The following is an 18,385-nucleotide window of genomic DNA, read 5'->3' on the forward strand; positions in this document are numbered from 1 at the left end:
AAACCAAAGCACATTCCAGTGCCTTGAACAAACAGTGTGGAAGAACACAGGCTGCAACACGGCTCTGCGTGGCGCCTGGAGGTTGGCAGGTGTTGGTCCTGATAGTGAGGAATACATCCTGTGGCTGAAGGAAGATGTTTATGTTTCAGCTTCAGGGCTTTAAGGAAAAATTACAGGAGGGTTGGGGTTGGGACCCCCATGGTCGCCTTGGGACGGAGCAGATGTTGGCTGTGAGATAAAGGCTGGAGTATCTGTGGGATGGGAGCCTGTTCGTTGTGTTGGGAAGCAAGGTCAGCACATTCTGCCACAAAAACGTGCCGAGAGCTCTGGTGTGTTCACTAAAGCCAGCTTTACAACCACTGGCATTTATAAAAAGAATCACTTGTCAAAACAGAGCAGGGCTGGGAGAGGAACGCAGCCCTGCATTCATTGTCACAGGGCTGGTGTCCTCAGCAGCCCCTGCAGTGTGTGGCTTTTCCTCCAAATAAAGATCAGTATTTTGCTGCCTTGGCCATCACCATCCTGCTGTCACTCACTCACCTGTCTGCTTTCATTTATTTGAAGCGCTTTATGGGCCACAACCAGATGTAAAGCACTAAAACTCCAGGCCGTGGTCCAAGAGCATCAAACGCAGCTCAGTGTAGGATCCAGACCTCAGGATTTGGTTACCTAGGCCAAGGGAAAATAGAAATGCTGTGTGCAAAGCAAAGCAAAGAAGTGGAAAAGGAGAGCTGAAACAAGTGCTGGAAGACGCTGGTTATGTAAGGAGTGCACAGCTATAAAAATACCCCATTGTTCCACAAAGGAGGAACTCTATTAGTCTTATCGGGGATAGATGTTGCTCAGCTGCTCGTCCCTTTCAATTGCCTTTGTTGCAGCCCACGCTGCGGTGCAGCCCCCGTGGCTGTGAGGCTGAGCAGCAGCTTCGTGATGCTGTGAGGAGCTGCAGCCCAGGGCTCAGATGCAACACACGTGTGTCCAGAAGATGTCTCTGTTGATGAACGCAACTGGAGCTCAGGGTTTGTGGAGGTGCTCAGCAATCACAGCGCGGTGTGACAGCTGCTGGTGAGATCTGCCTGCACCTGTGGGAATAGGAGCGTGCATTGATCCAGCTGCCACTCACACAGCTCATCCCAAACCTCACATCAGAACGCCCTCGGCTTGTTTAAAATCCAGCTATGCCCACGGCTGCTGCATGGCAAGGAGATCCAACTGGAATGAAGGAAAGGAGCGTTCCACAAAGACAGGAGAGCCACAGGATTAGCAGAGCAGTGGGAACCCCCTTGTGCTGAAGCAGGGGTGCTGTGTCCCACAAATAGGGTACTGGTGTCCCAGTAGGATATCCAATAAGGTACCAGTGTCTCACCCATGGGATGCTGATATCCTACCCGTAGGGTGTTCATGTACCAACTATAGGGCAGTGGGAACCCACTCATAAGTTACTGGTGTCCTGCCTATAGGGTAGTGGAGACCCACTTATAGAGTACAGGTGTCCCACCTGTAGGGTACCGGTATCTCACCCATAAGGTACCAGTGTCCCACCCATAGGGTACCAGTATCTCACCAATAGGTTGCTGATGTCCCACCTACAGGGTAGTGGAGACCAACCCATAGGTGTCCCACCTGTAGGGGAGTCCCACCCATAGGTTACTGATGCCCCCCCTGTAGGGTTCTGCCGTCCCAGCCTCATAACAGTGATGCCCACGGCTTGTCCCGCTGGCCGTGCTTTCCTCATCTCACAGTTCTCCCCCCACCTCCTGCCCCCCAAAGACCACGGAGCTCCGTGCCCTCGCCATCCTCAGACACACCCCCAAACCCAGCCCATGGATCACACCCCCGGGACGAGAACGCCGCTCCCCCTCCCCGACCTCCACCCCCACCTCCCCTAGGAGACCGCGGACCCCGAAGCCCACGATGCAGCACCCGGGAGCTCCGTGGGGCCCCGCCGCCGCCCGCCCCCCGCCCCGCCCGGCCCCGCCCGCCCCTCGGGCCGAGCTCCGGGAGCCGCCGGGCGGAGCGGGGCCGGAGGCGGCGGGTGAGTACGGCGAGGGGACCGCAGGGCTCTTCCCCGGGGGATGCGGGGGGGAACGGCGGCTTCTGCAGGGGGAGCCCCGACGTGCCGCGGGGACGGGGCGGGATGTGCGCGCTGCGGGTCCAGCTGGCGGCACGGCTGTGGGATGCAGCTGGAAACTTGGTGAGAGCCGTGAGTCCGAACGGTGCCACCCCCTGATTGCTGACAGCGCAACACCACCAACGCCGGCAAATTCAGGCCGAGGCAGAAAGGAATCTTCTGAATTAGGCGCCGACGCTTTGGTGCGTCTCCGTTCCTCTTGGCACGTCGGTGCGCTTCAAGTCCTCCGCGGCGCGGTGGAAGGATGGGTGGGAGGCGGGTCCTGCTGTCCGGAGGGGTTCGGAGCGCTTCTCGTTTTTCGCTTTTCTGGAAAAGAGTGTTTTTTTCTGAGTAACGCCATGAATCACCATCTGCATAACTTTATATGGGGGCTGCTATTCTCAGCATCTCGCTGGAACTATGTCAACTATTAACCTCTGTCTGTTTGGACATGCAACATGCAAATCTTTCTCCCGGCGACGCCCGGCTCAGGGCGGCTGGGGGGAGATGGGGCAGAGCCAAGTGTGCCTTGGCTGCTGGAGATGGGAGCTCGGAAGGGGCAGCCGGGGAGCAACCCCTTTTGTGGGTGCTACGCTGAGGGTCCAATGGGACCCGATGTGCCGACAAGCAGCCGGGATGAGGGCTCCCCTGGATGCTTCTTCCTTCTTTTCTAACGTGATGCGTTCAAAGGGCTTAGAAGGATGGTTGGGGATGAGCCGTGCCAGGTCGAGAGCGGACAGGGAGGTTTAGCCGAGGGGATCGTGGCGGTGGTGACAGCGTGGAGCGGCCTCCCCCGCGCTGTGGGTACGTTGATCCCCGTGGGTTTTGTCAGGAGAGAAGGGCTCATTCTTGAGCTGTCAATCTGCCACCTCCCAGAGGCTCTTCTCCTCCCCCCGCTGCCGCCGCTCCGTGCAACGCGGGGGCTGAAAATCCCCTTCCCCCGGGGTGGGTACTGCAGCATCTCCCAAACCTCCCTACCCCAAACACGGGCAGAGCGCAGCTCCGTGTCGCTCCCGTTTCTTTCTGTTCAAAAGGCATCCCTTCGCTCGGAGCCGAAGCTCTGTCTCATGTCAGGCACAGATGTGACCTCTGGCTGTTGCTGGGTGCCCCTGGCTGCTGCTGGCAGCACTTTGGGCTTGTGGCTGTGGGATGAGAGCCGAGCACACCATCTGCGCTCCCTGTCCTGTGAACTTCCCAGCTCTCCTTTCTCCTCGGATTTCTTCATTAGAAATAGATAAGATCAGATCATTCTTCTTTCACTACAAGTTCATTTCACTTTCCATGCAGTGAGCCCATCTGATAAATAGTGGCTCGACATAACCCAGCTCCTCCTGCCCTTGGTTGCATGCACAGCTCAGGACTGGTGGCCACAGCCCCCTGTCCAGCAGATTCCTGCCTTTTGATGGAGGTGGGGATGGATCCCCACTCTGACCTGAGCTGTGTGGCACAGGGGAGCAGCTGCTCACGTGGTGTCTTGGGACCCATCCTAGGTGAGCTCATGGTCTCCAGGATCTGTTTCCCCACAGGAGCATCCCTTTGGCTTGTGGGGATGTCCTTGGCCATTGTCCCTGAGAAAGCCAGAGGTGGTGCAGCCCCCGGTCCTGGCACACAGGGTTTTAAGTAGCAACACCAGGCACCTACTGTTAGCATGGGGCTGGCTTGTGTCTGGCTTCAGATGAGAAAAACGTGCACTGATAATGCTGAGTGATGAGATCTGAGATTTACATCCACTCCCTGCCCCCTCTAATAAGCCTTGCTTTGATCAGACTCCCCAGCTGGCATTCCTCCGAGGTGGGGAGGCATTCTGCAGCAAACCCCAAAGACAAGAACCATTCAATCCCTGGAGCTGCCCTGGAGCTCAGCTGCCTGGGGTTCTCATTTGGGGTGGGAGCGCTGTGTCATCTCTTTTGCACATTTATATGGGGACTGTTGGTGTCCAAACTGGAGCCTGGGAGAAGTTCTTTCCTCAGAGGTGGGGAGGCCCCAGCAGCGCCCAGAGCTGTGGTGTCCCATTCCTGGAGGTGCCCACAGCCATGGCTGGGCCTGGGGCAGTAGGAGCTGTGGGGCAGCCAGCCCACAGCTGTGGTGGGGCTGAAGGTCCCTTCCAACCTCAGCCATTCTGCTGTTCTACGATTGTATGTTGGCAGCAGGTATCAAATAGGAAGAGGACACTTGAGTGTGCAGCCCTTGGAAAGGTCCCATCTCTCCTCCTGGAGGTTTCTTCCACACCCTTGTCACTCCCACCCCTCTCCTGTGTTGCAGGCTGTGAGCTCCCATGCGTGACCTCGGCCTCCTCCCCTCCCAGCCGTGCTAACACCAGAAGGATGGCGGCTGCCTCGTTCCGCTACGGCATCACCATCACCGGGGCCGTGCTGCTGGTGACGGGGACTCTGTGCTTCGCCTGGTGGAGCGACGGAGAGGTGGGCACAGCAGTGGGCAGCGGGGCTCACCTCCTGCCCCCCCGCGAGGCCCAGGCTGTGCCCAGCTCCTCCAACGCGCTGCTGCGCTCCGTCAGCTTCTTCTGCTGCGGCATCGGCGGCATCCTGCTCCTCTTCGGGCTGCTCTGGTCCGTCAAGGCCAACGCCAGGGTGGTGTCACGGCGCTACCAGTACCGCTTCCCCCGTGACCTGCAGTACTTCACTGCTGAGCCCCCGGAGAAGTGGAACTGCAGGTGGGTGTGGGTGCTGCTGCCTGCTCAGCTGCTCGAACCCATTGCTGCGCTCTGCTCCCGAGCGGATGCCGTTGTGCATTAGCATCAACCCTCGCTCCCATGCACAAGCCAGCTGCTCCTACACTGTGCTCATCCTCCAGCAGCTCTTCAGCCCCGCGGGGCATCGGATGTCTGAGCAGAGCCGGCGAGCAGAGGGCTGCAATGATTTTCTAGGCAATGGTGTTGGCCAACCCCATCCCTATGCACTGTGTGGAAGCTGTGTGACATCCCATGGCACCTTGGCCACAGCCACCCATTCTTTGGTGTGCTCAGGGAGTGTGCTGTATCTGTATTGCTTTTGACAGACTCTACAAAAGGGATGAGTTTATGCTGCTCTATAAAATGGCTGGGTTTGTGTTATCTATGCCAAAATGGGATAAAACTAAAAAAGGAGAAAACCCAGTTCTCAGGCTGGCATTAAGTGGGATGGGACTGCAGCATGGGGACCCATGACTAAGCAGTGTCCCCAGCACGGTGCCTGTGGTGATGGGCTGGCATCACCCTGGCATTGCCAGCAGGAGCCATAGCTGAGCATTGGCATCCTGTGTGGGGAGGGCAAAGGTTGGGCAGCAGTTTTCCCTGTACACAAGTTGTGTTTGCTCAGCAAAGTGCAGCTGGAAGCAGCAGCAGCAGGGCTGGCACATGGAGGGCTCAGGGGGGCGTGGGGTGGGCTGGGACTGCACTGAACAAGAAAGCCCAGCTCTCACCTGGCTGCTCGTGTGAGCCGCCCACTCAGCTCCCAGCAGCCCCTGTGCTTTAGGGATGGCTGTGTGGCCCTGGATGGGGTTTGGTGGTTATGAGGATGCTCTTCTGCCCACAAGAAGCGCTATGGCACAGAACAGGGACTGAGAGCCAACACCTCTACTTCTCTGCAGCTAGACATGTGCATGTGGCCCTTGGTGCCAGAGGTGGCACCTTGTGGGACTGCATCTCTTCTTCCTCAAGGTGAGGTCAGTCAACTGATGCTGTGCACAGCTGGGTTCCTTCTTCTCTCGCAGCTCCTGGGACGCCACTGCCATCCCTACCTACGAAGAAGCCCTGACCTGCAGGCCCGCTCATGGCACCTACCTCCATCCCGTGGTGAGCAAGGAGGAGCTGACACCACCGCCATATCATGACCTGGAGGATGAGGAGGATGAGCGCTGGCAGAGCGGCCGCCGCCGCAGCTCCTCCGACAGCGCCTTGTTCCGCCCCAGCCCCTCATGGTTGGAGACCCAGAGCCCCGCTGGGCCACAGGCAACACCACCCCCCAGCTATGAGAACATCAGTGTTCGGGGTGTCTGACTGAGCGCCGTCCTTCAGCACGGGGAGAGCACAGGGGGGCACGGGGCTGTACTGCTTTCCAAGTGATGCATTCGGAGCAATGTGAGCAGCTGGCATGTCGGAAGCCTTCGTGTTTTTAATAAAACCACCTCTGGTTGCAAATGTGTGGTGTTTCAGAGCATGTGCAATCCCACACTGCCTGCCCTGCCCAACCCACACTTGGTTCTGCCCCAAAGGGTGAAGGAATGGCAGCGGTGAGCAATGGAACATAGCCAGCCCCAGGGTCCCAGCGGCACTAACCCACTCCAAGCAGGAGCTGTGCAATACACCTGCAGCAAGGAACGTGGCACAGAGATAGAGGAAAGCAGCCAGATCCCGGCTGGGACTGCAGGCAGGGTGGGAGCAGAGGTCTGGGCTGTGGCCAGGAGAGTGTGGGCAGTGGGCAGCGCAGCATGGTGCTTCTGTTCTGCTTCTTCTCCACGCCTGTGCTGCCCTGCTCCACACCTCCTCTGCCTCCCCCGCCCCCCCCCCACCCTCACCTGTGTCTCCCACCTTGCTCCCCCCACTCACTGACTTTCCACGCCTCTCTTCGTGTCGTTCAGAAATGCTCAGCAGCTCATGTGTGTGCTCAGGGCGTCTGTGCGCATTTGTCATTGCATGCAACAAAAGACACCTGGGGCTGCTCAGCCCCCCTTTGTGTGCAGTGAAATGGATAAACCCACAGCTGGGGTGGATGGGTGCACACCCCGGGGAGCTCAGCAGTGCCTGGGGACCCCCACGGGGCTGCAGGGTGGCTGCAAAGCCATAGCTAAATATGTACCTGTATGTTGATATACAGCTGTACCTACACACCAATACATCTGTACACCTGTACACATATATACCTACACACCTATATATCTATGCACCTATACGCCACTATACGTACATAATATACACATCTATATAACTTAATACTTGGGGGTTGAGGATTTGCCCAATGCTGGATCTGCAATGGCTGACCCCATTGAACAGCCCTGTTACTTATCCCAGGCTGTGAAAGCACCTGTGGTGGCCCAGTCCCTGTATTGCCAGCATCTTGCTGTCCCTGTCCCAGCACCTCGCTGTCCCCATCCCCTCCCTTGTACCCGCAGGGAAGGTTGGCTGGGCACGTGCCGGGCAGCTTCACTGGAGTGTGAACGCTGGCTGCTGTTTGCATTCATTACAAACCCATAAAAACTGGCTGGCTCAGCCCTGGGCAGGACCAGCCCCACTCACAGCCGATCCCCAGCCCCCGGCAGCCTCCGTAGTGAGAAACCACTCCTGCCGTCCACGGAGGTGTGCTCAGCACTGAGCTCCCAGCATCAGCCCTCCCACTGCCTGCCCATGGCCGAGGAGAAGACATTTCGCTACGGGTTCATCATGCTGGGCTTCTTCCTGGTGATGACGGGGATGTTCATCATGAGCGTGGAGAAGCCCCAGATCTACGCCACCTTCTGTGCGGGGGGGATCCTGCTCATTGCCGTGGGCGTCACCTGGAGCATGTGCCAGTGCTATCCCAGGGTAGGGCACGAGGGCTGGGGGCTTTGTCCTGGGGTTGGGGGCTCGGTGGGTTCCGGGTGCTTTGGGGGAGGGTTTTGGAAGTTCAGAGTGGGATCTTCAAGCTGTGGGAGCCTGGGAAAGCCCTGAGCATGGCTGTGACCTGCCAGTCTCCTTGGCAGAGGGCACGGCAGGGTAGCAGCGTCCCTCCCGTGTCTGTGGCTCTGCCCCAGAGGGCTTCTGTCCAGGCAGATTTTTTCCTCAAGCAGACGGCAGCCTCTGCACTCCGCATTTCTTCCCCCCAGGTGACATTTGTCCCTGTGCAGCCTGAGGCTGAGAAGTTTCCTGATCACAAAGCCACGCTGCTGATGGAGAAGGGCAACCCAGGGACACTCAGGTAGGTGCTGGGGAGCTCTTAGTGTGTCCCTATGTGCCTGTCACCCCTTGGACACATGTCCTGGCAATAGTGTGGTTTGAGCATCCCCAAGCATCTCCCAGCAGCATGGGGAGCTGCCTGACACCCTGCACCCTGCAGCCTGCAGGATTCCTACAGCAGTGCCTACGAGAAGAGCCTGCCCTCCTACGAGCAGGTACAGGCATCAGCACAGCCCCGGCCCCGCAGCTGCTCACAGGCACTGCTGCAGGCAAAGGCAGAAGTGCACCAGGAGTCGGGGGGACCCCAGGAACCACCTCAGGAGGCAGGTCCACAGCTGGAGCCTGGCAGCTGGTACGTGGTACTCATGGACCTGGGGTCAGGTGCATGTTGGGGGGAGGAGGCTGAACCTCAGTGCCGCATTATTTACCCTGCTGATATCGGAGCCGGGTGAGCAGCCAGCACTGTCATCCCAATCTCTCCCTGCAGCCCCTCCCGGCCGCCCCTGGGTCCTGCACCGCTGGTGTCCCTCCTGGAGGACATGGACACAGTCTCTCTGGAGGGCTCCGTGCCCGGCAGCCCCTCATCACCCCAAAGCTGCTCAGGACAGGGAGAGCACACTGGGTCCCCAAGAAAAGCCATCAGGAAGGCAAACGATCTCTACTATGGGTTGGGAGAGGGGTCAGACCCTCTGCTTGAGGACAGTGATCACCTTTTTGAGCCAGAAAAATGATGTCCCCAAGAGGACTGATGCCGTATGGAGGGGACACCCAAAGTGCAGCCCTGGCACCATGGAAGCACTGGGGTGAGCACAGGGAAGCCCAAATGCCGGCGGGAAGGATGTGCCCAGGAAAAGGGAAGCAGCCGGGCTGTGCCTCTTGGTGTGGGCATGTAGGTAAGCAGCAGCGCTCCAACCCCGTGGGTCGTGTGGGGAGGAGATGTCGGCAGTTTTCCCATTTATCAAAGCCTCCCTGGAATTAAAGCTGGATTCTGAGACACCCGCAGCTGAGATTGTCCTTGTTTGTGCCCTGGGATGCTCTGTTTATCAGTGGACAACGGGGTGCTCCCCATCTTTTGCACTGGGGTTTGGTGGGTGGGTCTGTCAGAACCCAAAGCTGTGCGTTGTCAACTGCAGGCACTTGTTTTGAGTCATTCTGCTGGAGGTGTCTCTGCTCCATCGGCTTCCTGCAACCCACATGCAGCGGACCAAGGATACCGGCCATTCCCAGCACAAAGAACATCCCCTTTGTGCCCCCAGCAGCCATCCAGCACTGCCCTGCCCTTCACTCACACCTCTGCAAGCTGACAAGGGCCGGGTGGCAGCTCCACACACTCAGTGTTTGTGCCACCGGCAGGGCGGGGAGCGCCGGGCTGTTGGCTAAACACCGCAGCAGCAGCAGGGCTGGGGAGCGCTGCCCAATGAGTGCCTGCGTCCTTCCTGGGGCACGGCTGTGTCAGGCTGCCACACGGCTCACCTTCAGCTCGTGGATCCCATAGAGAACCCAGCACTTTTCCCATCTCACACGGCAAGGACACTCATAGGATCACAGAACCATTCAGGGTGGAACGGAGCTCTGAGATCCCCAACCCCCCCCACACCCCCCCATGTCCCTCAGTGCCACATCCCCGCGGCTCTGGACACCCCAGGGACGGTGACCACTCCGCTTCCTGGGCAGCTGTGCCACCGCATCAGTCCCTCCCCGAGAAGAGGCTTTTCTTGACGTTCGGAGTAAAAACCTCCATCGCTCTGTAAGCAGCTGCTAAGGGCCCTGAGTCAGCTCACACACAGCACCAGTGGTGTAGTGGTATCATGCAAGATTCCCATTCTTGCGACCCGGGTTCGATTCCCGGCTGGTGCACAGCGTTGCTTGATAAAATCTTTACCGAAATGCCGTGGTTCATTGAAGGTCTGAATCCTTCCTCACAAAGGATTCCACTAAGCGGCAGTTTTCTCTTCTTTTTTTCTTTTTCCTATCCTTTCTCCTATAAACCAGACCCGTCTTCTGCAACAGTTCCTCTCTCCACCCTCCCCCTCCAGCCCCCCTTCATATTTTTGGCATATTACTCTATTACTACATTATGATGATTACTTTTCCCAGCCCCAATCTCTCCGCAGTCCCTCCTCCCGCAGAGCTCTGGGGATGTCCCCACGGATCGCGGTTCCCACGGGGGGGTTCTAGTTCCCGTTTTCCCCGGAGCCGGGGGTTTGGGGGGTGGGCTGGGGCAGCGTGGGAGGGAGATGGAGGCAGAAGGGTGAGAGCGGCGTCGGAAAGAGATCTCCGTATTGGCGGCGTGTGACGGCTGAACGAGGAATACCCGAATGGGATTAGAGGATTTCACGGACACTCAGCGCCGAACGAAGGCAGCGAGAGGCACGGAGGAGCGGGGGCTCACGGGGGCATTTTGGTTCGCAAGGGTAGAGGCGGTCAGATTTGCCCTCAGTCCGGGCAGGGCCGGTTGTGCTGCACGCTGCACGGCGACGGGGGTCCGGCTGTCCGCTGTCCGCTGTCCGCTGCCCGCCCCGGGGTTCCCCGTTAAACTCGTCCAGGTGGTCACGGTGGCGTCATCCGCTCTCGCTTCTCCCCCCCGCGCCGGGCAGAACCGCGGTGCGCATCGGCTCCGCCGCTCCGAACTCCGCGCTCCGCCGTTCCCAGCTCCGTCGGTGCCGTCGGTGCGGCGGTGCTATGGCCCCCCGGGCGCTGCTGCTGCTGCTGCTGCTGGCGGCGACGGTGGAGCCGGAGGAAGAGCCGGCGCTGACCCAGAACGCAGCCGACGATGCGGCGATCGCCGTCGGGGCCGCCCCGTCGAGGCTCGCCGCCTTCCATCGGGCCGGCAAGGTGAGCAGCGGGGCGGATGGGGAGGGGAGGGTTGTGCGGCTCCCCGGAGCCGGGCGAGCTCTTGTGCCCGTCCTCTTCTCCGCAGGCGGCGTGGCGGCTGCCCGGGCGCTACGTGGTGCTGCTGCGGGCGGGCAGCGGTGAGGCCGAGGTGCGCGGCACGGCGCGGGCGCTGCGGGTGCGGGCGGCACGGCGCGGGTATCCCAGCGAGCTGCTGCACGTCTTCAGCCTGCTGCCCGCATTCCTGGTGAAGATGAGCAGAGACGTCCTGGACGCGGTATGAGCGTGGGGATAACGGTGTGTGCAGCGCATGTCTGTGCAGGTTGGAAAGGAGCATTAAGGTCGTACTGTGCAGCCGTTATGGGTCACATCTTGGCATCTCCATCCTCTGGTGCTTTGCTGAAGGCTTTGCCCAGCCTCTGGCTACGGGTGCAGTCCAGACTGCGGGGAGCTGAGAAGCATGTGCTGTGCTTCCCCACAGGCACTGGAGCTTCCACATGTGGACTACGTAGAGGAGGATGCGTACGTCTTTGCACAGAGCATCCCCTGGAACCTGGGCAGGATTGTACCACCACTGCCCGGCACAGGCACCTACAGCCCTCCCAGTGAGCACAGCAGGGTCCCATCCTATGGTGTGGCAACTCTGAGGCTCCTGTCCCCATTTTAGGAGCATTGTGCCAATAGTTCGTTGCCTTTTTCCTGGGCAGATAAAGGTGACAAGGCTCAGATCCACCTGCTGGACACCAGTGTGCAGAGCACCCACCGGGAGCTTGCAGGCAGGGTGCTCATCACTGACTTCCAGAATGTTCCTGAGGAGGACAGCAGCCACTTCCACAGGCAGGTGAGCCTATGGTTGTGTGGCCTATGGTTATCCCCCCCCCCCACCTCTTTCTGCAATGCATCAGGGCATAAAACCAACCCCGCTCCAGGCCAGCGAATGCGACAGCCACGGGACCCACATGGCTGGGGTGCTGAGCGGGCGCGATGCCGGTGTGGCCAGGGGTGCACACATCCACAGCCTCCGTGTGCTGAACTGCCAGGGGAAGGGCACCGTCAGCGGGACGCTCATTGGTGAGTGCCCAAATGGGAGCAGCCCACCCTGCTCACCTCAGCCCTGCCCTGCCATCAGCCCCGTCTCTTGGCCTGTCCCGCAGGCCTGGAATTTGTCATGGCAGCGCTGGAGGCTCAGCCCAGCCCGCTGCTGGTGCTGCTGCTGCCCTTTGCTGGTGCCCACAGCCGTGTGCTGAACGCCGGCTGCCGGCGGATGGTGCAGATGGGGGCGGTGGTGGTTGTGGCTGCTGGGAACTACAAGGATGATGCCTGCCTGTATTCACCTGCATCCGAGCCGGAGGTATGGGCAGGAGGGGGTCCCAGGCTGCGGGGACACATGGGAACGTGTGGGCACACACACTGAGCCATCCGCACCCCCTTTGTCATTGCCCTGCCAGGTGATCACAGTTGGGGCCACTAACCGTGAGGACCAGCCGGCCTCCATCGGCACGCTGGGCACCAACTTTGGCCGCTGTGTCGACCTGTTTGCCCCAGGGGACGACATCATCGGTGCCTCCAGTGACTGCAGCACCTGCTTCACCGCGCAGAGCGGCACGTCGCAGGCGGCCGCACATGTAGCAGGTGAGAGGGTTCCAGGATCTCTGGTTGTTCATAGAGGGATTTCTTTGCACCAAAACCGAGTGGAAGATGCTATATTTGGAGCATCGCACCTCTGACCCTTTCCAAGCCTTCCCACTCATAGAGCCATAGAATAATTAAGGCTGAAAGGTTGGGCTGGAGATCCCCAAGCCAAACCCCACTCCACCATGCCCACATCCCTCGGTGCCACATCCCCGTGGCTCTGAACACCTCTAGGAATGGTCACTGCCCCACTCCCCAGGCAGCCCGTGCCACTGCATCACTGCTCTTTTGGAGAAGACATTGTTCCCAATACTCAACCCGAACCTCCTCCAGCACAAGTTAAGGCCATTATCTTTCATCCCATCACTGTTACCTGGGAGAAGGGATTGATGGGTCGCCCATCCTCTTGCCCGTTGCTTCCCTGTGTCCTGTTGTCCCCTCTCAGTCCCATCACAGCGGGCAGCCTTAGGGACCCCAGCCCACCGTGATGGTGTGTCCGTGTCTCTCTGGCTTCCCCCAGTTCTCACTGCATCCCCTTGGCTCCTGCAGGCATTGTGGCCATGCTGCTCAGTGCCAAACCCCACCTCAGTGTGGCCGAGCTGCGGCAGCTCCTCCTGCACTTGGCCACCAAGGATGTTGTCAGCACAGCCTGCCTCCCCGAGGAGCAGCGGCTGCAGACACCCAGCAGCGTGGTGGGGCTGCCTGCCCAGCTGGGCCCAGGTGAGGGCTGAGGGCTGGCAGTGCCGGAGCGTGCTGCAGGCCCTGCACTGACACCCTGCACTGACACCCTGCACTGACACCTCTCCCCACGTTGCAGACAAGGAGCTGCTGTGCCGCTCGGTGTGGTCAGCACGCTCAGGGCCCACCTGGTTTGCCGCAGCTGTGGCTCGCTGTGCCAGCACCGAGGAGCTGCTGGGCTGCTCCAGCTTCTCGCACAGTGGCTGGTGGCTGGGTGAGCACATGGAGGTGAGGCACAACATGGCTGTTGGGTGCCCCAAAAATGGCACCTGTGAGGCGAATACCAGCGACACCGTGCTCTTGGTTGCAGGACAAGGAAGGGCAGAAGCAGTGCGTGGCCCACAACGCCTTTGGGGGCCGAGGGGTCTACGCCATTGCCAGGTGCTGCACATGGCCCCACACCCAGTGCCGGCTCAGCACCAGCTCACAGGGTGAGGATGGGGCCAGCTGCTCCCTGCAGGACCACGTGCTGACTGGTAACACTTCATAGCACAGCTATGGCACTTGGGGAGTGGAGCTCAGTGTGGCATCCTTGAGTGCTGCTCCCACATCCCATCTCTGTGCAGGCTGCAGCTTCCATTCTGCTGTGGCTGTGCTGGGTGATGGCGGCAGGCCCGTGCTAGGGCCAGGCAGCAGGGCTGGTGGCTGTACGACGAGGCTGGAGGGCACAGCGCACACATCCTGCTGCCCTGCTGCCATGCTGGAGTGCCACGTGAAGGATCACAAGCCTGAGGGCTCTGCAGAGAAGGTATGGAGCAACACATTGCTGTGTGACCGTATGGCTGCCACCTTGCCCAGGGGTGTGTGGGCATCCATCCTTCTCCTTCCAGGTGACGGTGTCCTGCGATGCTGGCTGGACACTGACAGGCTGCAGTGCTCAATCGCAGGGCCCTGGCACCTTGGGTTCCTATGCTGTGGCTGACACCTGTGTTGCAGCCAGTGCTCCTGGCAGCCGCGCACCCAGAGCCATCGCCATTTGTTGCCGGAGCCGGCAGTAGGGCCGGGCTGACAGCACTGTTGTAGCATTACTGGCTGCTGGCAGGGCACAGCAGGGACACAGAGCCATCACAGCCTGCTGCTGCTTCATTAGCATGCTTTGTGTTGCTAGCGTTAAGGACCCGTTGGTGCTCCACGCTGCTGTAACCTGCTCTGTTCCACAGCTCCAGACCCACCCAGCTGCACCTCCTTCTTGAAAAGGAATCGTCTTTTGTGGCACTTTCTGGTTTGTACGTTTGTACTTTCAATATTTATTTGGAGTTCTATAAATAAACCTTCTTATAATTGTCTTCTAAAAATGAAACTCCTAGAGCGGCTCTTAACAGATCCACACTCCAGTTTCTGTCCATCCCCAAGGGTAAAAGGTTCCAGGGCAGAGCTGGGATGCGGTCTCTGAGCTCTGCTTTGTTAGCAACACAGCCAAGTTTGTTTGTAAAACAGCATCTCAATGCAAGAGCTTCATGTTGTGGAAACAAAACGTCACCCAGCAAGGTCTGAGCCCAGCAGAAGGTGAGTGCAGGTGCTCAGGAAGCAGCAGCCTCCTGTTACTGAAATATATCATAGTTGGTGCCACGTTGAGGATGGCTTTAAAAATAAAGCTTGACACACAGGTACATACAGGTGGATCCGTCAAGCTTTAGGTGCATTTCCCCCCACTGGAATGCCTGGTACAGACACAAGATGCTTCTCCAGCTTTAACTGGTGCCAGGACACCGGGTAGGAAGCACCGCTTGGAAAGCTTAGAACCATTTCTAACTCTTCAGGTAAAGATGGCGAAGGCCCAACTCTTATCTAAACACGTAATTACATAACACATGTAAGATAATCACAACCCATAACTTTATCAGCTTCAATCTCAACTTCACATGGCAGGGGGGACAGAAAAAGAGAGGGCTGTTAGCTGAGAGCTTACAGAGAGCCCTGACACAGCTGGCAGCTTCCAGCAGACTGAAGGTGCTCACAGCGCCACAACCACTTCCCCACTGCTCCAGGCAGAAGCCATGAGGATGCTCATGCAGCAGTGAGTCCAGCACAGCTCCTATGGCTCAGTTCACACACACTCACATGAGATCAGTGAAGGGAAATGACATGGGAACAAGATCAGCCCCTGCTGAGCATCTGTGTGCAGGTAAGCAGAAAAATTAATCTTGTTTGTTCTGGGGATCAAACTGAAAAAAAAAAAAACAGCAAAATAAACCTGAGGGATCCTGTTACACCTGAGGACACGTGGGGCAGTTTTATCAGCCCAAGAAGCAGCACATGTAGTTGATACCCAGTTCCTCCTCCAGGACAACCACTCTAATCCACAACTGCAAGCAGAACTAGGGTACATCATTTGGATGAGGTCAGGGAATGAAACTGCACACAGATACCATCTGACAGGCACCATAACACACCCAGTGTGAGGCTGCGTGGTTGCTTTGGTTTGCTCCTGGCAGGTGCCAGTAAGCAGGGTAACCTCTCCGGGCTCATGATCCAGAGCACCAGATTAAGAACTTCCAAGAGGATCCACAACAAGACAGTGCATTGCAGTCTAAAGATTACACTGTTTTTCTGTGAAAGGAATAACTTTATTCCATTGACCAGGAATCCCAAGACTGTTTATCAAGACTGCCTATTTTTTTCCAGTGCCACATGTTCACATATGAATCAGACAGTACCTCCCCAAATGCTCACAGGCAGGCTGCAGCTGCTCCTCACTGAACATCATTGTAAGCTGTATAAAAACATTTTCATCCAAAAAGATCGGCAGTAAAAATTACAACATAGAAACGCATCACAATTTACACAAAAACTAGTTTTGTTGAACTCTATTCTCCAAAAAAATAATCTTCAGCAGGTTCAAATGACAGCAGCTGGAAACCCAAATGATTGACCGAGTATCATCTTATTGCAAATCATAACCATCGACTTTGTACAAGCGTGAGCAGAACCATGAAAAAGTTTGTATTGGTTTCAAGTATACAGTGGTGATGAGCCATCCTGATGCAGTGCTCCCATCAGTGCTTCTCTGGGCATGCAGTAATCGAGGCTGTTGTTTCCATAGGAAATAACAGGAACCTGAAGTGACAAGTGGTGCCAACCCATAGGAACGTTACCAGCTTCCTCCATCACCGCTGTGTACTGACTGTGAAGATTTATGGCCCATTACAAAGTAATGGGGGGAGGGAGAGAGAGGGGGGAAGGGTGGAATCTGTAAGGAAATGATTTATTCCAAGTTAATTTAAAACATCACATTTAAAATGTCCCAGCACGTTATCAGAAACATTTATAAAATGCTAACTTTGCCACGTGTCTATGAAGACGTTGTTTGGAAATAAAACCCAACCAACAACAAAGAAAAGTGAGATATTCACCACAATGCCACCCTTGCATCTTCGCACACGCAATTTACCACAACAGTTCTCTTAACCCGCAATAAGTTATAAAGCTGTACAGCTGAAATCATGTCAAGGTGTTTACTTCCAACAGTGAAATGACTGGTTAATTTCAATATTAGTGCACAACAGTGAAAAGCTGTCTCTGCTGCTTCTTGGTTCAGCAACGGTCTGTAGAAAGGAAAAAAAAAAGGCACTTTTTGGCTGGTTGTGCCTTTGACTTGGCAAATTTATCTATTCTGGAGGTGCCCAGGCACTCCTTGAGATGCCCTCCCCATTTCTGTGCATGGTTGTTTACATAATTTTTTTTAAAGTAAGGCAAAATCCATAAATAAAGGCAAAAAAGCAGTGCAGAAAATGTGACAAACGCAAAAAAAAAATGTACAGAATATGAAGTTAGTTGGCACAAAAGAAACGAATATCCAGAACCAGAAGTCACCGAACTGAATTTGATATGGAAAACGAAACCGTGCTCAAATCATCCCGACTGCCTTCCAGTTGTTTATGAGCAAATCGAAAGAGCTGTGATATTTTAAATGTTGCCTGGTCAAGTGAAAATATCAACGGAGCCAAATCACTCTTTTCCCCATGTTAAAATTGCCTATTAAAACCTGCACGACAGTGTCCCCAGACTCGATCAAGGAATTATTCATCACATACAACCAATACCAACTTTCTCAGTGATTTGAAAGCATAAGCGAGTGATTGCAGGTCACATGATTGAGACTACGTTCGATTCAATATGTCTCCAAATGTAAAAAAAACAAAAGAACATCATGAGTAAAACTGCAACAGAAATCCATTTTAAAGTGCTTCTTTTCTTTTAAAGTATTTCTTTTTTTTTTTTTTTTAATTATTATTATTTTTAAATCCACCATCATCCTTTCATAAACACTTGCATACCTTGAGAACAACGTTTTGCTCTTGCGGCCCTTCCTGACTGTCTGTGGTTTTTGGAAGGGTACCAAAAAGACAAGCCATGCTAGAAGCTCCGTGACCAAACCTTTCCATCAGGAGCCACTCTCCTCGCAGAGCAATCTCACTGATCCTTCCATTAGAGAGCTTTACAAATGAGCAGGGAGACATATTAAATACAGAAGTCCTTATGTAAACCGATCCTTTAACTAATATTTTACAATGAAATGTAAGTCATCACACATCTTTACAGAAATTTGAATATTCCTATTCAATATCATCAGAAAGATTAAAAACGTGCCCTCCATACATAAGGGCAGTCTGGTTTTTCTCTGTATAAAAACCAAAAGAATTTTTTTTTGTTGTTTTGTTTTTGCAGCATCACAGAAAAGCAACAGTTTTACATTCACTCATTTAATGTTCACATAAAAATTCAACCACTAGCGTTTGTGTATTTGATAAAATCTTCTTGACAAAAATGTTGTCGGTGTCTGGACTGTCATAAGCTACTGCAGGTGAAGATGCAGTTTTCTAGAGCATTTATCAATCTGAAGCCCTCTTGGCTAAGAAATGCTTTTAGCTTTCAGGGAAACAACCTTCTCCAGCATTGCCATTGATCCTTCTCTTCCAGACTCTCGTAACAGCATAAGCAATAGGACTCTAGGTTTCAACAGGTACCAGGCATTGTATGTTTGAGTTGATCTGTTCTTGGGTTCATGGGTATCCTTTATGGGTCAACATCATCAAGGTCACTTTTAGTCTCACCAATCATCATAGGAGACTCTGAGCCCTTTCAACACACACGAGAGGTGGGGAGAGAGAGAGAGAGAGATACAGTACATTATTTATCTTTCATCAGGCGCACAATTATTGTCATTACATTCAGTGGTGGTTCTGACTCAAACTCTAGAAGCAAGT

The 18,385-nt window shown here is 55.8% G+C and overlaps 4 protein-coding genes and 1 non-coding gene across 7 annotated transcripts in view; 4 read left to right on the forward strand and 1 right to left on the reverse strand.

The window, feature by feature from the left end:
- The first annotated feature begins 1,914 nt into the window (after positions 1-1,914).
- On the forward strand, positions 1,915-6,242 carry TMEM61 (transmembrane protein 61). Its single transcript, XM_072343413.1, has 3 exons — positions 1,915-2,035; positions 4,373-4,781; positions 5,819-6,242. The coding sequence occupies exons 1-3, from the start codon at positions 1,915-1,917 to the stop codon at positions 6,102-6,104; spliced, it is 816 nt and encodes a 271-aa protein (XP_072199514.1). The 3' UTR covers positions 6,105-6,242.
- Positions 6,243-7,448: 1,206 nt separating this feature from the next.
- BSND (barttin CLCNK type accessory subunit beta) lies at positions 7,449-8,707 on the forward strand. The gene is made up of 4 exons (XM_072342602.1): positions 7,449-7,625; positions 7,907-7,998; positions 8,137-8,328; positions 8,464-8,707. The coding sequence occupies exons 1-4, from the start codon at positions 7,449-7,451 to the stop codon at positions 8,705-8,707; spliced, it is 705 nt and encodes a 234-aa protein (XP_072198703.1).
- Positions 8,708-9,762: 1,055 nt separating this feature from the next.
- Positions 9,763-9,833, forward strand: TRNAG-CCC (transfer RNA glycine (anticodon CCC)). Its single transcript has one exon. It is a non-coding gene; the product is annotated as a tRNA-Gly (tRNA).
- An 825-nt stretch (positions 9,834-10,658) lies between these two features.
- PCSK9 (proprotein convertase subtilisin/kexin type 9) lies at positions 10,659-14,468 on the forward strand. Its single transcript, XM_072343287.1, has 12 exons — positions 10,659-10,811; positions 10,897-11,085; positions 11,290-11,413; positions 11,516-11,649; positions 11,738-11,879; positions 11,963-12,159; positions 12,257-12,440; positions 12,990-13,160; positions 13,258-13,406; positions 13,489-13,654; positions 13,745-13,926; positions 14,009-14,468. Exons 1-12 carry the CDS (start codon positions 10,659-10,661, stop codon positions 14,174-14,176), a joined length of 1,959 nt encoding a protein of 652 aa, XP_072199388.1. The 3' UTR covers positions 14,177-14,468.
- A 1,266-nt stretch (positions 14,469-15,734) lies between these two features.
- USP24 (ubiquitin specific peptidase 24) overlaps positions 15,735-18,385 on the reverse strand; it is a 58,677-nt gene continuing 56,026 nt past the window's right edge. For all 3 annotated transcript variants that reach the window (XM_072342967.1, XM_072342966.1, XM_072342968.1), the window contains exon 67: positions 15,735-18,257. In XM_072342967.1, coding sequence (XP_072199068.1) covers positions 18,195-18,257 — 63 coding nt within the window. In that variant the 3' untranslated portion in view covers positions 15,735-18,194. The remainder of the gene's footprint in view (positions 18,258-18,385) is intronic.

The sequence above is a fragment of the Excalfactoria chinensis genome, chromosome 8 (assembly GCF_039878825.1).
Source record: "Excalfactoria chinensis isolate bCotChi1 chromosome 8, bCotChi1.hap2, whole genome shotgun sequence".
Lineage (NCBI taxonomy): Eukaryota > Metazoa > Chordata > Aves > Galliformes > Phasianidae > Excalfactoria > Excalfactoria chinensis.